Source organism: Zootoca vivipara, chromosome Z2, assembly GCF_965207765.1.
Source record: "Zootoca vivipara chromosome Z2, rZooViv2.hap1.1, whole genome shotgun sequence".
NCBI classification, from domain to species: Eukaryota; Metazoa; Chordata; class Lepidosauria; order Squamata; family Lacertidae; genus Zootoca; species Zootoca vivipara.
In genome coordinates, this window is record NC_142585.1 from 48,078,050 (window position 1) to 48,101,683 (window position 23,634).

The 23,634-nt window shown below is 42.4% G+C and overlaps 1 protein-coding gene across 14 annotated transcripts in view; it reads right to left on the reverse strand.

The window, feature by feature from the left end:
* DNM1 (dynamin 1) overlaps positions 1-23,634 on the reverse strand; it is a 139,441-nt gene that overhangs the window by 90,993 nt on the left and 24,814 nt on the right. For all 14 annotated transcript variants that reach the window (XR_015948767.1, XR_015948764.1, XR_015948762.1 and 11 more), the window contains exons 2-3: positions 3,354-3,427; positions 247-396 (exon numbers count right to left, since the gene is read on the reverse strand). Coding sequence is in view for 8 of the 14 variants with exons in the window: in XM_088665336.1 (XP_088521462.1) it covers positions 247-396; positions 3,354-3,427 (224 nt within the window). In the remaining 6 variants the exon portion in view is untranslated. The remainder of the gene's footprint in view (positions 1-246; positions 397-3,353; positions 3,428-23,634) is intronic.

Sequence of the window (23,634 nt, forward strand, 5' to 3'; positions counted from 1 at the left end):
TCTTCAGATGAAGGGTGATATACAAATTTAGTATATTATTATTATTATTATTATTATTATTATTATTATTATTATTATTATTATACCATCACCACCACCACCACCCAAACTGAAATGTTCCGGACATTTTACCCTAGATGAGTTTCACATACAGGAGTTTCACATAATCCCAAGCCTTGGTGGCAACCATACAAGATGGAGTCCGAAGCTTCCACCGCCCACACTTGGCACAAAGAGGGGACTTACCATGGGGAGAATAGACTCGGAGATTGATTGGGACAGGAGAGATGCCCTTGTTTGAGCCAGTTATCCTGTCAGTCTCAGCCTCGATCTCCTGACGTATCTCATCAAAGTCAGTGAACTTCTTTCCCTTGCAGTGTAGGAACTCACCATATTCTAGGAAAGGGGTGTGTGGGAGGAAAGGTCAGGTTTGCATTTCTGGTACAGGAAGTATTGGTTTAAAGTGCAGGGATCTTTCCTATTCTAATTAATTCAAGAAAGTTCTGGAAACTTCTCTGTGTGATACAAGCTGGTGGAAGCTGGAAGTTTCTAGCTGACAAGTAAGCTTCTATTCTGCCTGGAAACAAGCAGAAGGTTCCTGATGTTTGGGTTATTCCTTCAGAGAAGCTGAGTTTGAGTTAAACTGGTTCTGCTCTTTCGCTCAAGGTCATGCTGCTGACTATAAGAACAGGCCAGAAGGAACCTGGGTTTCACTTTCTGTCTCTCTTTCCTTTGGGTGTGGAGGTCTGATATATAGAATGCTTAGTGCTAAAGTTTTAGTTTTATTGTAAGCTACGTTTTTTACCGCAACTGGATTTTTCCAGTGAGAGACCGTGCCAATCCTGAGTTGATGTATTTGAACTGTTATGCTAATTTACCTTCAGCAAAGTCTGCTGAATGAAGCGAATTGCCTCCAAGTTATTTTTGGGAAACCTGCATTGTATTTGAGCTTTTACTCTGCTTGTTATATATGGAGCTCAGCTCTGGAGATCAATATGGAGCAATACCATGACAGGAACAACAGTAGAAAATCACAGGCACCTGACTTGGGGAAACTGAGCAAATTGGATGATTTTGGTTTCATCAACTCATGTAACTGTTGAGTTGAAAGCGACCCTGATCATCTACTCCAGTGGTCCTCAGCTGGTCCAGGATTGAAACCCACCTGTGACTCCCACCCCTGCAACATGGGACCTACTTTCACATATTCACTTTTGGTTTATGCTTAATAGCACTCATAAGGCACATGATTAATCTTAAAATGGCAATTTGCTGAGCAACATACATAGCATTGCTGCTAAATGAAAACCAGGAAGGAACTTGCCTTCTGACGCAACCCTGTATCCGATTGTAGGGGTGTCCCTGCTCCTTCTAAATCTCATTTCCTGCACCTAGACTTCTGTTAACACTTTCACGGCCCCCAGATGATGCTATGATGGCAACCGCTAGGCAGTTGAGCTATCCACAGCAGAAGGTACCTCTGTATTCTAGCCCCCAGCATCACTTCCACTCTGGGAGAGCTCTAGAAAGCCATAGAAACAAACTAGAAAGTGAAAAGAGTGCCCCTATGGCTTTGAGAGCTCCCTCCCTACAGGGACCATAGCTGCCAAGTTATCCCTTTTTTTAAGGGATTTTCCCTTATGCTGAATAGGCTTCCTCGCGAGAAAAGGGAAAACTTGGCAGCTATGACAGGGACAGCTATTGGAAGGGGGAGATTACAGGTAGCTAGAAATACCTTTCTTACTGAAAAAGGCTCTTGCCCTTCTCCTGCCACTTTGCAGCACTCATGGAAATAGATAAAACAAAGGGTCTTATCATAAGAATGTGTTGTAGCCGAGATCCCGCATTTAGTGTTCCTTTGGTTTGGTCAGCCTTAGCTGAAGTCCAACGTGGCAGCAACAGTTTTGCTGTGACCCGCCTGGGATGGCCTCACAACACACCTGTGGGTCCGGATCCACTGGTTGAAGATGCATGATCTAGTCCAACCCCCTTGCAATGCACAAATTACAGCTAAAGCATGCCTGACAAGTGGCCATCTAGCTTCTGCTTAACAACCTCCAATGAAGGAAAGTCCACCACCTTCTAAGGGTGTTCTTTCCACATTTGAACAGTTCTTGCCCTCAGAATGTTCCTCCTAATGTCTAGCTGGAATCTCTCTCATGTCATTTTAATCCATTGGTACAAATTCTATGTTCTAGAGCAGGATAAAACAAGCTTGTTTCACCTTCCATGTGGCAACCCTTCAGTTATTTCAAGGTGGCTATCATATCACCTCAACCATTCCTCATAAGGCTTTGTTTCCAGACCATTTATCATCTTGGTCACCTCACTCTGCACATGGTTCCACCTTGTCAAGCTCCTTCTTAAATTGTGGAGCCCAAACTGGACACTGGATTCCAGCAGACCAAGGCAGAATGTTGTTGTTGAGTCGTTGAGTCGTATCCGACTCTTCGTGACCCCCTGGACCTGAGCACGCCAGGCACTCCAGTTTGGTCAGACTCATGGCAGAACAGAATGGTGTTATTGCTTTCCATGATTTGGACACTTGATGCAGCCAAGAATAGCATTAGCTTTTTTTGTTGCTGCATCACAATGTTGACTCATGTTAAGCTTGTGGTCTACTAAGACCCCCTAGATCCTTTTCACATGTACTACTGGCAAGCCAGGTGTCCTCCATCTTATATTTGTGCATCTGATTATTCCTGCCTAAGTGCAGGACAAGGGTGAGACGCATTTCTATTTCAATTATCGTCAATATTATCATCTATAAATAGGGATATGCAATTCAATGCAAATCTCAATCTTCCTTTATTATCTTGTTTTGTGATGCATTCCATTTTCCTCCGCAATGTGTATGGCTTTTCTTCTTCTTCTTCTTCTTCTTCTTCTTCTTCTTCTTCTTCTTCTTCTTCTTCTTCTTCTTCTTCTTCTTCTTCTTCTTCTTCTTCTTCTTCTTCTTCTTTGCAAGCCACAAGGACGGCTGCCTGGCTGAAGCTGCTGGGTTTTTGTTCGCCTTCAGGATCAATTCCTTCCCCAGGCTCCTGTGCTGTTTGCCCTCTCTCCCAAACCCTGCCTTTTCTGCCTGCTTTGTGGCTCCTGCTGTTGCCATCAAACAAGATCTCCAATATTTCCTGAATTGCATCTTGCATATATGAAAACTGTGCATGGGAACAACAACATAAAAGAAGTGTTGAGTTTTCCCTATCGGTATGAAGAACAGAAATAATTATGCGGAACTTTGGGAGACAACTTTGCATTTACACCACTCTGAGGTATTCTACAAGTAGTATATACATTTTACAAAATAAAAATAGAATACTGAAACAAAAGAGGAGAGAGAGGGGCTGGTGTACCTGTGGGGGAGTTGACCAGTTGCAGGACCAAAGGGCGCCTGGTGACAATGCCGGATCCACGGGGTAAGAAGTCCCTGAAAAGCAAAAGGAGAAGAGTTCTGATGAAGGGCAGCTTCTCAAAAACAGACTGCATCACAGGATCACTGCAGCCCAGTGGCGTAACATGGGGGGGCGCTACAGGGATGGTTGCCCTGGGCACAAAATTGTTAGCGGTACAAAATTTCAACTCCCGATGCTGCCTCAATACAGCTGCACACTTCCGTCACTGGGCTCCATAAAAAACAGCTTCTCCATTCAAATCAGGAAGTGACCTCTCCAGACAACGGAGTGTCTCTTCTTTTATTTATCTCTGTGGCTAGGATCTCCTGGGTGATGCGGACACCATTACGCATGTGCATGCATACTCCATCCGTTTCCCTCCGTCACACACACCCTCCACGTGGTCCCGGGCACTGGCAACCTGTTATGCCACTGCTGCAGTCTCTGGTTTCTGCATAACCAAACAAGTGGAATGTGCTTCCACTTCCCCTTTTCTTTGGTATGATGCATGCTTTGTTCAAAGATCACAACATTACTGCATCAGCCTTAATGGAGGGAGGACAACTTTGGGGGGTTTGTCTCAGATTTGCATAGAGAAATGATAAATATCCAGCTGTTAAGTTTTATATGTAGCCACCCACATGGCATCAAAACAAACTTGGAAAATCTTTTACATTTCGGGTGAAGCTCACATCCATATTATTATTATTGTTGTTGTTGTTGTTGTTGTTGCCCCATAATGGCAGGTGACAGTGTAAAATACAGTAATACTTCTGTCCAGAGACACAACAGCAAAGGCACACAAATCCCTTAATTACTGGTTTCGGTGTGATACAGTAGAGCCAGTGTGGTGCAGTGGCTAGAGCTTTGGCCTGGGGCCTGGGAGACCAGGGTTCAAACCCCACTTGGCCTTGAAGCTCACTGGGTGTGACCTTGGCCCAGTCACAGCCTTACCCTAACCTGCCTCGCAGGGTTGTTGTAGAGATTAAATGAGATGGGGGAGAAGCATGTATGTGCCACCTTGAGCTCCTTGGAGAGAAGCGATAAAATGCAATAAATAAATAAATAGGAGTTTATTTCTAATCTATTAAATACTTAACAGTGAAATAGAGCTTTTGCATTATTGGGGGGGGGGGAATGTGAAGAAATCAGAAATTGCCACTGCAAACACACACTTATCTGACAACAATTCCCACTAAACTCAATGGGACTAACTTTTGAGAAAAAAATGCAGGAGATTTCAGCCTAAAGCTGGCACTGGGCTAATTCAGAGATTATGAATAACAAATACTCCACCCACATTCATCAGCCCATAAGAAATAAATTAGGGTGAAGCTGGAGGGAATAAGCTTTTAATGAACAATGCAGTGTATCTTTTCTAAACAGGACTTACTTAACATAACCTAGGAGAGTCTTTGCAGGGAAGACATGGCCAGATAACATAGCAATACAATAGTTAAGTGTTCATGGGGAATCTCTGCTTTAATGCTGCTTTCAGCTAATTGCGGAAAAGCCATGGCCGCAGCTCTGAAGGCCCCCAGGGTGAGAGCAACCAAACTGCCGCTTAAGTTGGTTCCATGAATCAATGAGATCCTGTCAGCTGAGTTCTAGCACACTGCTGAAACCCACAGAGGGCAAACAATCCCTCTGCAACAAAATCAGTTGCAGCCAAGCATTTGCTGATCACCTGGATTCCTCCTCACTGCTCAGAAAGAGGCTTGCGCTTTCAAATCAAGAGCAGCAGGGAACACGGTGGCAAAACCAATGCGGCAAACGTGGCAAAATGTGCATTGGGAATTTTATAGGAAGGAAGTTCATCAATTTTTTCTTAAGATTGCTGATTTAGCAGCCACAACCCACAAGTATTCCCCCTCCCCGAGTAATTCTTAAATGACTCTCTCTTCCATAAACCTCTGCAGTCCACACACCACAAAGCGAGTTGTGCTGCTCTCTCTGACACTCGTAAGTTCCACTAGAGTTGCATCACCCATCTTTGGCTTCAGCTCTGGGTGTCCTGGATTCCTCTCTTTGCAGAGTTCTGATCACACAGGGTGCTTCCATGGGTGGACAACTTAACACAGCCTTCTCCAACCTGGTGCCCTCTGGATGCTTTGGACTACAATTCCCTTTGGCCCGAGCCAGCACTAAAGTGTCCCATAGAGAAGGAGCTGGCCAGAAAGAGGCCATAACAAGACAGAAAATGTCTTGAATGGCAGTGCAACAAGCCATTTTTACACTACTGTATTTTACACCTCCTAGTGGTGAAACAATAAAACAGCTAGCACATTTGTAAAGCTAAGCAGGGTCCGGTGTGGTTTCACATTGGATGAGCCACTGCATGCTGAGATTCCTGAAGCTAGAGCTCCCTTCCAACTCTACAACTATAATTCTATGAAATCATGCAGATAGTCTATCATGTGTCAAAAGGGGTAGATTTTCTGAGCACATGTTTCCCACTCTACTTGCACAAAAATGGGGCAAGCAATTAAACAGCGCAAGGCGCACAGGTGTTTTTGCTATTGGTGCTGGAGAGGGGAACTCTGTTGTTGTTGCTGGGTGACAAATCACATCTTTCTCCCTGACCATGCTGACTGGGGCTGGTGAAAATTGGGAGTCCAGTAACTTCTGTAGAGCCACAGATGCTCCACTCCTGTCGTACATGGTGCTGTAGCAGAGTCTCTCTCTCTCTCTCTCTCTCTCTCTCTCTCTCTCTCTCTCTCTCTCTGTGTGTGTGTGTGTGTGTGTGATGCAATTACACCTCAACTTTCTCCCAAATTTGGATACCTGTTGGCTCTCAATCAATATTTTGAAGAGGCAGGTATGCTGCACTTAAGCCAATAAAGGTAATTTCAGGTTTGCAAAAATGGAACCATGGTGTGCCCAGCTATTTCACTAATCATGCATTTTAAAGGCGCATTTCAAAGTAATGCTACATGCAGCAAGAACGTTCCAAATGCTATGGAAATAAATGCAGCATTTTTATGTGCCAGCCATAAAACATTATTTGTATGAATGAATAGTAGGTGCTGGCATTCTGTGAAGGTCCCAGTTAGCTTACAAGTTAAAAGAATCAATATGTAAAGAAAGGAAAACTCGCCCGTGAATGGGAGAGTAATAAAGATGTGGATAAAAAGCAAGTAAAGAGAGGAATAAATTGAAAGATACCGGTATACAGATAATCGGGAGTAAGATACCGGTATAAAGATAATCGGGAGTCCTTTTTTCTGCTTTTTTGTACTCTTTGTTTGTTTGTTTCGGGGTTTTTTTGTATTTATCTTTTGTGCTTATATTTTCCTTTGGAATTTAGTTGAATTATGATTATATGATTGGTGTTATATTATGATTTATGTTACATCTATGATTTATGTTACATTTATGATTTATGTTATATTTCTTTGTATTATATTAGGATCTACGTTATATTATGTATGGAAATATAATTTTAGTATGTATGAATATGTTTATGTTTGAGTTTAAGATTATGTTTGTGTTTATATCTATATATAATTTTCTTTATGGGTTTTATTTTTTTAATCCTTTCCCCCCCCTTTTTGGACCCTTTTTGGTCCCTTTCCTCTGTATTTTGCAATGTTATTTTGTGTATAGCTTTAAAATTTGAAAATAAAGATCTTTATAAAGATCTTTTTAAAATCAATATTAGTGCATTAATACCCCCCAGAGAGCACTGAAAAGTCTAGCTTGTTGCACCCCATACAGGCTGAATAAAAATGGACACCTCTCGCCACATACATAATGAAATATCATTTGGACAAGAGTTCTACATCCTGCTTATCACAGTGATCTGCCAGGTCAGGTTGCCGGGTCAGGAGCCTCCCAGATCCTGAGACTGAGTTGTGACAAATAAAGCATCAACCACAGTCACTGAGAGCATGTCATTAAAATAAAAACACAAAGCCCAACTAGTGAGCAAACATGTCCCTGCTTGGAAGTTAAGACAGGAACCTTAGCTAAAGAAATGCTACTATAATAGGGAGGGAAAGAGGGCAGGCCCACCACCACCACCAGAGAGTCTTAATTTTGCAGAGATGGAGGTTAATTGGGAAGGGAGAGGAGAGAGGGGAGGAGGCAGACCCCATGGAGAGTTCATTCAGTAATTTGCAGCCTGCTCCTGCAGGGCTGAAGCTTGCAAGCTCTGTGCATACAGTGGTGCCTCGCTAGACGAATTTAATTTGTTCCATGGTCAATTCGTATAACGAAAAATTCGTCTAGCGAATCCCATAGGAATGCATTGAATTTTTTTCCCCCATAGGAACGCATTAATTGAATTTCAATGCATTCCTATGGGAAACTGCAATTTGCTAGACGAATTTTTCACAAAACGAATTCGTCTTGCGAGGCAACCTCCACTCAAAAAATCTCTTCGTTAAGCGAAAAATTCATCTTACAGGGCATTCGTCTAGCGAGACACCACTGTAGTTGACATCATCATCATCATCATCATCATCATTTAAGGGCACTCTTGCTCACTTGGGGATTCAAGCATTCCACCTGCCATCTGGAGTGGGGAAGGCAAACCTAGAGCCCTGGAGTGTCTGCATTTGGTCTGGATGATGCTACCAAAATTTGGGGTCCACAGCATGCCACCTCCAAACGACCTCCAGAGACAGTGGCAGTGTAGCAAGGGGAAGCAGGCAGAGCATAAGCAGCAGGCATGGGCACTTGGTGGGGTTGAAGGCAGTCACCTGAAACCCTGGAGAGCTGCTACCAGTCAGTGTAAGACAATACTGAGCTAGATGGACCTATGGTCTGACTGGGCCCCAGCTGCACTATCCATTTAAAGCAGCATTACACCACTTTCGACAATCATGGGCCACATTCATGTCATACCTTTAAAGCACTATGACCCTACTTTAAACTGTCATGGCGACCCAAAATTACCTGTGATTGTTAAACCACTCTGGGGAAATTGTATCTCTGTCAGGGAAATGGGGGTCTCCTAACAACTCTCAGAACTACAGCTCCCAGGATTCTTTGGGGGAAACCATGGCAGTTTAAAGTGGCTTGTTGGTTAGAGTGCGGTGCTGATAACGCCAAGGTTGCAGGTTCAATCCCTGTATAGCTGCATAGTCCTGCATTGCAGGGAGTTGAACTAGATGGTTTTCTTTTTCTTTATTAGTTTTATATATAACAGTCAAACAACACAACACACAAACAAACACCAACAAAACATCACATCCAATAGAAAGAAATAGTTACATAAAAATAAAATAACTTTCTTCCTTATGTTTTGACTTCCGCCAACCTCAACGTGGGTCTTTTGTTTCCTTAGTAACTGCCTATTATATATTGTTTGACTTAGCATGAACTATATTTTAATTATATATTTCTAACATAAGGTATTATATTGTGATAGTTAATCAAAGCATGTTAAAGATTTCATATGGGAACAACGTTCTTTCAAATATATTCTGTAAACATCTCACTTTTCTTTTGATTGATTCCTAATTTTCGCTGTCATCTTCGCCAGTTCCACATATTCAAATAATTTCACCTGCCATTCCTCTTTAGATGGTATTTTATCTCCTTTCCATCCTTTAGCTATATGCATTCTTGTGGCAGTCGTTGAATATAAGAATATACTCCTTCCTTCCTTTGGAATGTCTGCTGCCATAATGCCTAAGAGGAAGGCTTCCGGATTTTTAATGAAGGTTGATCTAAACATTTTTTAAGTTCATTATAAATAATTTCCCAAAAGCTTTTGATCTTTTTACAATTCTGACATATATGATATATTGTTCCCACAGCTTCTTTACACCTCCAGCACAGATCAGAACTAGTTTTGTACATTTTAGCTAATTTTCTGGGTGTAATAATTATTTATTTATTTATTTATTTATTTATTTATTTATTTATTTATTTATTTATACCCTGCCCATCTGGCTGGGTTTCCCCAGCCACTCTGGGCAGCTTCCAACAAAATATTAAAATACAGTAGTCCACCAAACATTAAAAGCTTCACTAAACAGGGTTCCCTTCAGATGTCTTAGAAGACATCTGTTAGTTGTTGTTCTCTTTGACATCTGGTGGGAGGGTGTTACACAGGGTGGGTGCCACTACTAAGAAGGCCATCGGTAAATATACCATCAGTAAAACATCTTCATGAAATTCTCCTATAAATTATAGCAAACCGTGAACTTCAGATCTTTCTTCCATAATTTTCCCCAAGCTGCCATCATTATATTATACCCAAAGTCTTTAGACAAAAGAACCATTACAGATTTGACCTCTTCATCCATCATTTCCCAATCTAACAGGAGTTTATACATTCTAGAAAGTAATTTTTGCTTATTTTGCAGTAAGTTTTTCTCCAAATTCGATATTTCCATGGCAAAATCTTTTATTTTATCTACTTTGAAAACATCATTCAACTGGTGATATTGAAGCCAGTCAGCTACAAGATGTCAAATTTCTTCAAATTTTCTCAATTTTAACTGAGCTTCTTCCTCCTCCAGTAATTCCTTGTAAGTTGCCCAGTTTTTGCTCATACTGTATTCTTTTTCTTTAACAAGAGTGCCTCTATTGGCGATATCCACCAGGGTGTTTTTTGCTCCAGTAGGTTTTTATATTTGTCCCACACCCCAAATAGTGATCTTTTTATTACATGATTAAAAAAAACCCTATGCACTTTAACTTTTTCATAACATAAATTAGCCTGCCACCCGAATCTGTTATCAAATCCCTCAAGATCCAATATATTTGTGTTTTGTAAGGTCATCCATTGCTTTAACCAACAGAGGCAGGAGACTTCATAGTAAAGTTTCAGATCTGGCAGGGCAAAACCTCCTTTGTCTTTAATATCTGTCGTCGTCGTCCCCCCGGAAACTAGATTATTTTCAGTCCCTTCCAACTCTATGATTCTATAATACTGTTTTAAATATATAATACAGATGCAGCCGTAATCTAAGGCAGCTTCCTATGTTCCTGGTGGCAGCAAGTAATTCTGTGCAGAAGCACTTCCTTTTATTTGCTTGGATTTCTGCCAGTCAGGGTGATCCTGAACTCTGGTATTGTGGGTGTGAGAGGTAAAGGCTTATACTGTAATGGGCTTCAGCTAGGGGTTGCCCGATCTAACAGTAGTGTGACAATGGAACCAGCAGTTCTAAGAAGGGTGGTGGCCTTTGCTAGAAGTCTTCAAGCTGAGGCTGGAGAACAATCTGTTAGGGATGCTCTAGATCTCTGGGTTTCCTACATCAAGAAGGGAGCTGGACTAAATGACCTCTAAAGACCCCCTCTAGCTTTTAGATTTCATGGGCTCCTCCAGATCATCTATTTACTGAACATATATCCTGATTTGCTTGCCCAATGCTTACTTGGAGGTCAGGGTCATGCATTTAAAGCACACTTATTACACTTTAACAGTCATGTGTTGTTGTTGTTTAGTTGTTTAGTCGTGTCCGACTCTTCTTGACCCCATGGACCAGAGCACGCCAGGCACTCCTGTCTTCCACTGCCTCTCACAGCTTGGTCAAACTCATGTTTCGTAGTTTAACAGTCATAGTTTCCCCCAAATAATCCTGGGAACTGCAGTTCACCCATCACAGAACATGTTCCGAAGATTCTTTTGTGGGAGCCAGGTGCTTTAAATATCACTTTGAATGTATAGTGTGGGTGTGACTCTATTTTCTGGTTTTTAATTGAGCATTCAGTAAATACATGCTGTAAAGCTGCATGCTAGAAGATTCAAGACAGACAAGAGAAATTATTTATTAATGCAGCACATACTTAAATTGTGGAACTCCCTCCCACAGGAGGCAGTGATGGCCACCAACTTGGATGGCTCTAAAAGGGGACAGGACAAATTTGTGGAGAATGCTATCTGTGGCTGCTAGCCATGATGCTACATTCTGCTTCCATAGTCAGATGCAGCAATGCTTCTGAATACCAGTTGCTGGGAGGAGACAGCTCTTGTGCTTGGGTCCTGCTTGCCATGTTCCCACACTGGCTTCATCCAGCAAGCTCTTCTTAGGTTCTTATTTGCTTGAATGTGGAGGCTCATTGAGCTTTCTGAATTGTTTGCAGGGTGTTTACATGTCTTCAGGTTAAAAATTGGGTCATCCCACACTTTTCAAAGTAGTTCTCCATCACTTTCCTAACCCCAATGTAAAGGATTTTGTTTTTATATCAGTAGATTTGTTGTGCCAAGATGACAAAGTGCATTAATACATTTTAATCAGAAAAAAATCTGCTAAGTTCTTGAATCCCTCCTACAAAATACTGACCATCTAGACATCCCCTATGACACCCCACCCCACCGCTTCACACCCACAAACTTATATTTATCATAGAGCTCCTATTTGTCCATCTCCGCATCATCAGAGATAAAGGGACCACAGCTTTTTTTGGCATGTAATATGACAACTCTTGACACAACTGGGAGACAATGGTACTCTTCTGTGTATGGGCCTAAAGCGCACATTGTACTGCCCTGGCAATGATACATTGATAGACTGTGAATACACTTGTTATTTTGAACCACAACTGTGCAAATGGTGCTTGAAATAAAACCAGAAAAAAACTGCTCACACACGCCAGTTCAGACGTATGACAATGGAAGATACAGAAGGTGCAGCAATCCAGAATTTAAGCTCTCCGGAGAGAAGTTGTGAGTGGGCTCAATGATGACATAAAACTGTGAAAGATGTCAAGACGCAGAGGGATAGAAGAGCTTGTGGGGAAATCCTGATAATGTCAGTATATATATATATATATATATATATATATATATATATATATAAACTAAGCAAGATTTGTAGCAGGCTAGAAAAAAGAATAATAAGCATCCATTTTTGTGGTTAAACCACAGAGCCTAGGGCTTGCCGATCAGAAGGTCAGAGGTTCAAATCCCTGTGACGGGGTGAGCTCCCGTTGCTCGGTCCCAGGTCCTGCCCACCTAACAGTTCGAAAGCATGACAAAGTGCAAGTAGATAAATAGGTACTGCTCTGGCGGGAAGGTAAACGGTGTTTCCGTGCGCTGCTCTGGTTCACCAGAAGTGGCTTAGTCATGCTGGCCACATGACCTGGAAGTTGTATGCCGGCTCCCTTGGCCAATAACGCGAGATGAGTTCCACAACCCCAGAGTCGGTCATGACTGGACCTAATGGTCAGGGGTCCCTTTACCTTTACCTATTTTTGTTTCAAATAAAATACCTGGAATGGGAAATGACAGAACTGCTTATCTCAAGAGTGCAGGCTCACCATGTCTGCAGAAGGTACCCAGCAGCAGCACTAGCAGTAGTTAAGCAGGGATGAGGAACTTCCAGATACTGTTGGACTTGAGGTCCCATCATCCCTGGCTATTAGTGATGCTGGCTGGGGCTGGGTAGAGTCCAGCAGCACCCCTGAGTCAAAGAACCCCAGGAAGCAGGTGGGACTAGCCCTACTATTAGGCAGAGGGAGGCAATTTCCTCAGGTGGCAGATGCTGAGTGACTCCCCAGCTTCTCCTCCAAAGTCTCCTGGCCATAACCTTCTGCTGGAGGTTCATTGCTAGACTTGAAGGAAGAATCAACTGCTGGACCAACTGACTTTTGTGTATGGAATCAGTCAGTCTTTCAAATTTATTTGTTAGAAAGCACTGGCGATCACAAAAATACCAACAGTAAGTTACTACATTTCAGCATAAGTGGTCCCCAGTCCAAGGGGGAATCACTGCACCCAAAATGTACAATAAAATGTTGTCTGGCCCAATAAGCTCCTAAAACAGACATGGAGGATTGTAGCCTATATTAGTCCTACTCAGAGGAGACCCACTGAAATTGATGGACATGATTGAGGCCACTGAAATCAGTAGGTCTGCTCCAAGTATATTTTCATCAAATACAACCCAAAAACTTCATATACAGTGTCTTAATCCCAATCTATCCACAGATAACAGATTTTTCTCTCTACTGTATTGCTCAAAAAGGAAAGTCTCGGGACAATTCCTTTAAGAAACCTTTCCCAGGGAGAATTATGCCAAAAGCAAGATGCTGCATAATGAATGATTCACAAACGAGGTTTTACAGGTATTATGGCATCTTTCCTATCCAAAGATGCTTTGGGCTTGAAATCTCAGAGTTGTAAATGCCTTTCTCAGCACACCAACCTTTAAAAAATGTGACCTGGGATTCTATATAATCACATTTCACAGAATAATAAAATGGTGATAATTGCATAGCTTGGAGTTGAACAAAAGGTCCGCACAAAGGGGCTAAGAGATGTGACAGAAAAGTATGTTTTCTGAGCAGGTTGAGTCATCAAGTGTTCCCCCCCCCCTTGCCAGCAAACAATTAACTAACGACAGTGCCTGATTGGCCAGAGTTCCAAGGGAGGCAGTGGGAGTGGAGGGAGGAGTATGTGAGAGGGGGATTCTGTCAGGAGGCTCGTTCTGACGGGGCAGAGCTGAGAACTCTCAGGAGATGCTCTCAGGTTCTGAATCGCAGAAAAGACACAGTCCCACACGGTGCCTACAGGGAAAAGGGTCCCCAGAGGGAATACTCTGACAGGATAGGGCAGTAGTGATTCCGAGGCCAGGGAGGATTTGGGGGTCTGAAAGGGAAACAGACCAGTTAAAATCCTAAATTCCTGAAGTGTGTGTGGAGAAGTCTGATCTGTGGAAGATGTGTAAAAGAAAGTAACCTTAAGCCTGAACAGTATACAGCCTATAACTTGAAACAGTATACGACGTTTTAATAAAAAGGAGCAGCACTGTGCTGTGAATAACCTCACTGTTACATTTCCGTGTATGAAGAACAAAAACTCCTTGTTTACTTCTGTTATAATAAAGTTTGTTTGCAGCCTGTTTTCCAAAAAGAAAAGCCCACTGTCGCTCATGATTCATTCTCCATTAGGGTAATTCACCTGAGGGAAAGGGAAAGAGAGAGGGGGCCATTGCACCGTTGCAACAGACACCCCTATTTTACACTCTATAAGGTGCTACCTGAACCCACTCTAAGTCCAGTGTGTGAATAAAGTTTTGAATTAAAATGAATAGTCTTGTCAACATTTGTACTGAGCAATTTAAGCCAAAGTCTCTCTCTCTGTTTATTAAAGCACTGATCTATTCCTGTCTTTACAAAATACAGCTTGATCTTCCACTGTAATATTCTAGTTGTCTTCCCAGGTCTCCAATTTTAGCAACAAGGAAGTAGTGCGTATAAATTTTAGATACCATATCCAACCAATGTATAATATTTTGTGTGATTGCTCTTAGAGTCCCTTCTTATGAATGGGTGTAATAAGAGATGGGATCTTGCAAGAATCATTGAGTAAAAAGCTTCTCAAATAGCAGAATACTTGCACCAGTCAATATTTTATTTATACCTTTTGTGGGGTCATTGCATAGTCACTGTATATTATTATCAAGACTTATTTATTCTTTATCAAATACCCACAGACCTTACTCTCTGATATATTTTGGCATAACTTTTTAATTCTCCAGATATGCTAGTTATCTGGATAATTTGACTATGCCCAAGTATTGCCATGTCTTTTCTAAGGCCAGAGTCAACTGTCTCCCTCCTGCAATATTCTAAGGGTGTTATCAAGGTGTCCCAAATGAAGATTGCTTGTGTCCCTGTAGAGAGAGACGAAGTAGCTGATAGTTTGGGTATTTATTAATTTATTAATGTAATCTTCATAGTGAGGAAAGTAGTGGGCTATTTAGCCCCGGTCCCCCTTCCTTATGAGAAAACACCCTGGAAGGACTCTGGGATGGTATTTGAAATATTTCTTGGCTAATAAAGACAAGTTAATGACAGTTAGTGGCCAAGTTTCTTTTCTCAACTCAAAGATGTTCATAAGATAATACTCTCATTTTAATTGCCGGTTGTATCTTCTCTTTTTATCCTTGTTTCATATTTCATTTTCTGTAAGTGAATGTTTCAATGATCACTTTTCTTTCTTTCTGTTGGCTCTTGTTTTAAAGGATCTGTGACTGTACAATAAATTATGGGTTGATAGATGAAGATTCTCTTCCCACTGTGTGATTGACACTTGTGCTCTGATAGATATTTGGTCTCCCTCATTCCATGCAATGCAATGGACCCAACACCTAACTGAGTTCTTCTCCATCTCTGGACAACCCAACTCTGTACAGAACCGGAAAGGGAAATCCTTTGTTCCCCCTCTGTGAATATGTTATTATCGTTTCTGCAGTCTGTAATTAGGGTTGCAGAGTTGTATGTGGAGCAATGGGGTGCTATTTTGTCCTTTGTGTCAGGCAGCATAATGTATTGGGCCAACCCAGGTAGCAGGGCCTGGCTTGAAAAGTCATTGGGCTGAGGCTGCCAATCAGAGCAGACAACACTGAGTTAGGGTGGGCATATGGCCTGCCTCAATATAAGGCATCTTCATAGTAGTGTTGGCCTCATGTATCATTACAAAACCAGATTTGTAAAAGGAGAATGAAGACATATTTGTATTGTCACCTAACACCCTACTCCCAAAATATTGTGACTGGCCACTCCAATCTCTGCTGAGCGGTGCATGAGATTGAAGGGGTCTTGGCACTCAACCAAGTTCTGGGTATCTTTGGGGAAAATGAGGCTCGGTGGAGTCTGCAATGTATTTGAAGTATGATTTCCACAGCCTTTGCATCTCGGAAGCAGCCTGCCTTTTACAGCAGCCCAGCATTTGATTCCCAGACATCTCTGTGCCTCTTGCATGTGCCATGCAAATCCCCAAAGCGGAACTCAGCTCAAAGTTTGCAGATGAGCTGCAGCAGCTTTGGAAGGGCAGCGATGACAAAAAACAGTGCTGCATCAGTCACCCATATTGCAGAGACAGTCACTGCATGGCAGAGCAGCATTTAAATAGAAACATAATTCAGTTTGGAAAGCTACAGAGGGGCTGCCACTTTGCAGGGACACTGCCCTTGTGCAATGTGGAAGACTTACGCTTCTGATGAGTCACGGTTCCAAGCACCAGCCATGAACTTGTGCCAGTTCCAAGGTTTTTTGGAGCGTGGGGCATGTGTTAGCCTTCTACCTGAATGCACCCAACTCCTCCTCCTTTGCCCCTCCAGCTGTTGCAGAACCACAGCTCTAATCACACCTGGCCATTGGCCATGCTAGACGAGGCTGCTGGCAGTTGTAGTTCAGCAACACTTTGAGGGCCAAAGGTTCCCGACATCTGAAGCAGAGGGTGTCTTAAAAGAGAGGATTGTCCTCTGACAACAGCTCTTGAGAGGGGACTCTTCTCACTAAGCTGGACACTTGGCCACCCTAGTGCCACCACAACTGATCCTTGGACACCAGCTAATAGATACTATGCGACAACCTATGCCCTTTAAAAATGTGGGGTTGGGGGGGGCTTATTGGGTTGTTGTTTTTATTTTGATTATATATGTTGTGGTTTTGTGTTCTGGTTTTGTTCCATACCTCCAGGTACTATAGGGTTGAATATAAATTAAATAAAATAAATAAATAAATAAATAAATAAATAAATAAATAAATAAAATATCCCTTAACCTGTGCATCTGCAGAAAGATTATGATGGATTGACAGCATGCATGACATTATATACAGCTTCCTCTAACATGGAGATTATGAGAGGAACTCAGTAATAATATCAAAGTGAAACTAATGAGAACTGAGCATGCTCAGTGGCCACAGAATGCTGACTGACAGTGATACAGTAAGTGGAGGGATGGAAAACCAGAGAGGGCAGGAGGAAATTGCAACAGTGACTGGAACACTCGAGAAATGCTCTACGCTTCAGCATTTTGTTGCAGCTCCCGCTTGTGTTTAAATGCTGCATTTGAATCCTGTCCTTCTGATAAGGAGTGCAGATCAGTGAGCCATTTTTCCACCTCTCCTTTTCCCCTTTTAAATAGAATATCCACCCTGGGACCCACTTTGGAGTTAACACAGAGAGTGATACCCAACATTACGCATACTTGGTACAGACCAACTGAAATTAATAGACTTGATTTGGACGTCTACTTTGGGTATATCTTAGTAGGATATAGCTCAAAAACAGCCTTCACCAACCTAGTGCCCTCCAGATGTTTTGGGCTACAACTTCCACCAAGCTGTTGGAAGTGATAATCCAAAACTTCTCAAGAGCACAAGGCTGGCAAAGTCTGATCTGAAGGAGGCTATGAAGAACATGATACCAGGATATTTTTGGTGCATGGTTTCATGTTGCACCCAACAGAAATCCCAATAGTTTGATCCTTTTATTTGGCAACCAACTCATGCTGCAGTAATTATTAACAGTAGCTGAGACAGATCACAGTTCAGTGATAAAACACATGATGCAGAAGGTCCAAAGTACAATCTCTGGCATCTCCAGTTTAAAAGACCAGGTGGCAAGAGTGCAAGAATTTTCATTTTCAATAAAATAATTTTTATTTCACAACAATATAAATGTACATACAGTATATGAATAATAATCCATTGCAAAATTAGTCACTTATAGTCCAAACATCTTAGTCATATATATCCGTTTACAATTCTTACAATAAATTATCCATAATCAATCCTCTCTACTTACAACTAAATAATTTAAAGAACTCAAGCTAGCTCAAAATAAATACTCCAGTTGTTTCTTAACTATTTGTTAATTTTTGTCTAATTAGCTATTCCTAAGGCAGCAACATTAGTATTATTTTTGAAATAAAAAATAAAAAATAAAGCATGCATAAAAAAATAAAAAATAAAGCATGCATTTTAACACCCTCTCCTCCTCTTTCCCTGATTTTCATCCAATGAGTTAACAGATTTAATTGAAGCTCAACAGTTCATTTCTCAATCCATCACTTTTGGCACTTCCAGTTGGAGGAATTTTCCATGCATACATGCCCTGGTAGCTAGCCTTGATGGTGGCCAACAACAAGGCAAGGAGTGCAAAATGCAAACCATGCTTCAAGGCAAAGTGGATGGGCAGCAGCCCAGCTCTTCCAAAACCTTTCTCTCTCCTGCAGGAGGACATCCTATTCATATTCACCAGCATCTGCAAAACACTGTTCTAACACCCACGGAGAGCAGTGTAAGGAAGCTTTTATCCCACAGTCTTCAGATGGCTAAACAATACAAAACAAAGCCGACCCAGAATTCCTTTACATTTATTATCATTGTTATTATTTATTAAATTTGTATACCATCCTGTACCCACAGGCCTCGGGGTAAAATTTACAGGGTAAATCACAATATAAAACCACAAAAAAAAAACCCAATAACACAACTCCCTCTGCCCCTAGGGATGAGAAAACCTTTGGGGCGAAACCTCAAAGTCCTCAAATTCAGTTTTTAAGTCTTTTCTTTTTTTATAGCTGCAAGTCTCTCTCTCCCCCCGCCCCCTCATGTGTTTTCTACTGACTAAGCAACTTAGCATCTGGCCATATGTTTCCAAGCTGAGGAAGCACACAGGCCAAGTTTCAGTGTAAAATATTTCTCCCACCCAGCCTCTTAGGACTGATTCATGCAATGCACAAATGATGGTGATTGGCTTCCCATTTGCAGTATTATGACCATGTGAGTTAAAAACAAGGCAGAAATCATAGTGATCGTATAAAAACAACGCCTCCACTGACAACTTTGCATTTATATTCCAGCCCAGCCTTCAATATTTTGCTGCCCTACCTTCATCCCATCTCAGTGATCAAACCCACACTGGGTGCAAGCTAGCATCACTAGACGTGAATATGAAGAATGTAGCATCGGGATACTTTTGATGCATGTTCTACTTCAACAGCAATCCCTAGTTTGCTCGTTTTCTTTGGCAACCAACTCATGCTGCAAAAACAGCTAACAGTAGTAGAAGGGCCACAGTTAACAGCACCTGCAGTTAAAAGGAACAGATAGCAAGCAACGGGAAGCAATGGAGAGCTAGATGGGGAAATGATCTCAACTGCTTTAAGGCATCTTCTAGGGGAAGGGCCACACTAGCCTGATTTTCATGTAGAAGGTCCCTGGTTCAGTCTCCAGCATCTCCAGGTAGGGGAAATACCCCTGATTGAAACCCTGGAAAGCTGCTGTGAGCCAGTGTATAAAGCACTGGGCTAGATGGATCAGACAGGACTTTTGTGGAGGTAGTAAGATTGTTTACATTTTGCAATGTTTACTAATGTCACAGGAACATGTTGGTCAGTAACCAAACAGTTCAAAGTTGAAAACTCTTTATTAGCAAAAAAAAAACTTCCACAGAGTTGGCTGAGCATCAGGCCTAATGAGCATAGCAGCTCATTCCCAGTGGACTTGCTCCATGAAAATCAGTGGCCAAGACTGAAGGTCCCTGCTTCCCCACAGCTGCCTAAGTCCCCTCTTCTCCATGGATTTTCCTAAGCAGTTTGAGGCTGCACCTGTGAGAAGCCCACTTATCCTCTGCCCTCTTCATGCCTCTCCTGGTTCTGCGAGACCAGGCTGGAGGAGAGCTTGTGGCAACTGGAGGGGGAGATATTTGTGCCTCTTCACTGGCCAGACTCATCTCTGCCTCTTGGCCTCTCTCCTCCCTCCTTCCTGCTTCAGCTTCTGCCTCTGATTCTGGACTGCTCTCCCTTCTCACTAAACCCTGTTCCCTCTTCTGCTTCTGACACCTCTTTCTCTGACCACTCATTGTCTTCCCACCGCCACTCCCTGGGCTCTGAGCCTTCTTCCCTTGGTAGTTCCCCAGCTGGTTCCTCCCACCATTCCTCTACGTCCAGCCGGTCCCTGACATCTTGATACAATAATAGTGCATTAGTGATGAATTTATCCTGGACTGCCCACACGTTATTCCACTTCATTACTTATTGTCTTCCCCAGTGTTACCCCATTACTACCATCTGGAGGGGCACCACAGCATAACAAAAGTGGGACAAAGCAGCAGCAACAGCCCCCAAACATTTGTAGTACAAAAGGTTACAGTATTTCAGCCAGAAGTGTCTGCCATGTAGCTTTTGCAGGCACAAGTCAGCCTTGGAAGTGGGAGGGCCTAAAAGTGGGAGGGCCCGATGCCATCATAAGCGCAAATCAGCATGTACATACAATATAAAGGATGTTTAGGGAGCCCCTATAAGGCAGCCTCTGATGTTCCAATATGGGTCACATAAAATGTTTACATGAAACTTATCCAGGGGAAGGGCCACGGCCCAGCAAGTGAGCAAATGCTTTGCATGTAAAAAAAAAGTCCCAGATTTATTCCCTAGCAGGGTTGGAGAATATACTCATCTGAAGCTCAATATGCTGGCTGGGAATGATGAGAGAGATTTAGTCAACAACATCTGGAGGGTGCCAGGTTAGTAAAGGCTGGTTGAGACAACATTGAGCAAGTCTGTCTCAGGATAAGGTAGTTTTCTACTTCTCCATGCTCGCTCCCCCCCCCCAACAGAGAGAGAGAGAGAGAGAGAGAGAGAGAGAGAGAGAGAGGTGCTTCTATTAAAAGTAAAAACACAATCAGCTTAACTAAATAGGCAGAGATTACCAAAGAGATCACAGACGCCAGGGAGAGAGAGAGGCATATTCATTAGAATTTGACCTCACTTCCACTATGGAAGACTGGAAGCATTTGATCAGGGAAATGTTTACTCTTTTCTGAGTGATAGGAAGTTCAGGATGAGCTCAGGTATGAAGATTTAAGTGTTGTTGTTTTTGCATGGCTGAGGCAGTAAATCTGCAGTAGGGCTGTTGTCTTTTAAACCACCCAGCTCTCTTGTGCATTAATGGCATGTACACAAATAGCATCAGATCAGCTTAAAGTTGCTTTTAGTGTGGAAAAAGCTCTCTGGGTGATTTTTGCAGAGAAAACAGTGGAGACTTAAAGAATTGTGTAGTGATGAAGAACACAAGCTATAGGCAGGCATTCCAATCTTAAATCATAAGAACCCGAGAGGAACCTGGAGGCTCCATCAGGCCAATGTCCCAGCCCAGCACCCTGTTCTCTAGTGGCCAACCAAATGACTGTGGGAAACCCACAAGCAGGAGCCAGGCACAAGAGACCTTTCCCCTCCTGTGGCTTCCAGAAGCTGGCATTCAGAAGCAGCTCTGCCTCTGACCTACAGTGTAGGCACCATGGCTACTAGTCTTCAATAGCCCTCTTCTCCATGAATTTGTCCAGTCCTCTTTTAAAGCCATCCAAGTTGGTGCCCATCACTGCCTCCTGTGGGAGGGAGTCCCACAGTTTAACTATGCACTGAGGGAAGAAGTCATTCCATTCACCTGTCCTGAATCTTCCAACATTCAGCTTCATTGGAGGTCCACAAATTCTAGTGTTACAAGAAAGGAAGAAAAACTTTCCTCCACCCAGGCATATTTTATAAACTTCTATCACGTCTCTTCTTAATCGCCTTTTTTTTTCTAAACTAAAAAGTCTCAAATGCTGCAACCTTTCCTCTTGGGGAATCGGCCCCTCCCCTTGACCATTTTGCTTGCCCTTTTCTGAACCTTTCCCAACTTTACAATATTCTTTTTGAAACGAAGTGAGCAATCTATGTCAGCGTTTGGACACTGGGTCTGGAAATGCCCCCCCCCCCGTCTGACACCCTGGAGAAGCCCTTGCAGAGTTTGCACAAACACACATACCCCACACAAACATCACAGGGGGGGCAGGGGGGCATTTCGTCTCAGGTGTCAAAATGCCTCAGGCAGCCCCTGACGTAAGGGGTCCAAAGAGTTTCAAAGGCAGCACAAAGGCTCCTGAGGCGTTTGGCATTACCTTCAACCCATTTGGCATAACCTTCAGCCCATTTGAAGTCAGAACTTTGGACCAGCTGTTTCATCTTTCATTACTTCTGAAGGTATCACAGCTGCCGCACTTTATGTGTGGCTTCAAAAGAGTGGGGGCAGGATTTCAAACCTGCGCTCAGTGCTGTACATCAGGACTGCAGAAGATAAATATTATTCTCCCTTTAAGGTGAGAAAATATCAGATTTATTTTCTGCTGGTGCCCCTATAACTGCTGCGATGTTTGCAAAGTGCTGTATCCTCTTTCCAAGGCCCAGAGCTCTGACAAAGCTGGAGGTACAAGATCTCAGAGCGGCTGTTCCCAAGGGTGACTAACAAGGTCTTTGCCACCACAGGATGATCTTAATTGCATCTGAAACTGCAGAGGCTCAACGTCCCTAGCAGACTTGCACTATTCGTCTGTCTCCTCCCAAGCAGATGGAGCCTGCGTACTGAATTAAATCATTAAGGCCTGATCCTATGCGGTCTCACTCACAAGAGAGGGGCCCCCGTGGTATACCTAGACAACTTCATGGTCTTACTGTGAAAAGCAGAGGCGGGGCACTACGGGTAGCTATGTGCATTATTTTGGCTGTAAATCATTAGCATTTCATTCCTGCCCCCACCCCATGCTTTAGAACTGCTTCTACATTCCTATATGTTTGAGAGGGACTTTGCCAACTCAGATTTTAAAAAAAGACTAAGCACGTGCAGTTTAAATCATAGCAACATTATGGCTACAAGAATAAAGTGGAATTTGCTTCTGCTGTGCTGACACTAAATGCTTTAATTTTGCAGCAAGCAAAATATATTTTAAAGAAATGATGATGATGAAATGAGCACCTGTAACCATGTACTTGACTGGCCAGCTGCCCTGACTATAGAATGTCTTTCAAAATAAGAAGAATGGGCCCTGGCATGCCCATGCCTCCTTAAATGTTGACTCAGGGCGTGTTTGCTGCTGCCTGTACATTGGGAGATCAGATGACATTGGCTACTTAATTAACATTCATTCTGACTTGTTTCTGGGGAGGTTACATGATGTTGCATCAAAGTGAGAACTGGCCTTATTTCACCATCACTATCCTTATCAGTCGCTGAAAGTCCAGTCTTTGGGGGAAGTGGGAGTGTTGCAAAAAGCTCCAAATCAGTTTTATTTATTTTTTATAATAATGTTTATTGAAATTTTGAGTTATACATTTTCCACAATTAGAAATCCACCATTAAAATAATACGTTCATTGACTTCCCGTCTTCTCCTTCCGTGGTTCTTTTAATTTTACCATTATTGCTGCATATTCTATTTCAACCATTTAGTTCTTCTCCCCTTTTCATGTCACCTCATCTTACTTTACACTGTTGAATTTACCTTAATCCTGCAAGTGTTTACAATTATTTTTCCAGATATTCTACACACAAAAATGCATTCCTCTTTATAGACTCGATCTTCTTGTTCTCTTATTCTGCCGGTTACTGCATATTCGTTTTAAGTTGCCATTCCTCCTCCTTGTACATGATTTCTCTATTCTTGGATTTCTTGCCAGCGAGGTCACGAGAATCCAGAAAGTTCACTAGGGATCTGGATTGCAATAATAGTAATAAGG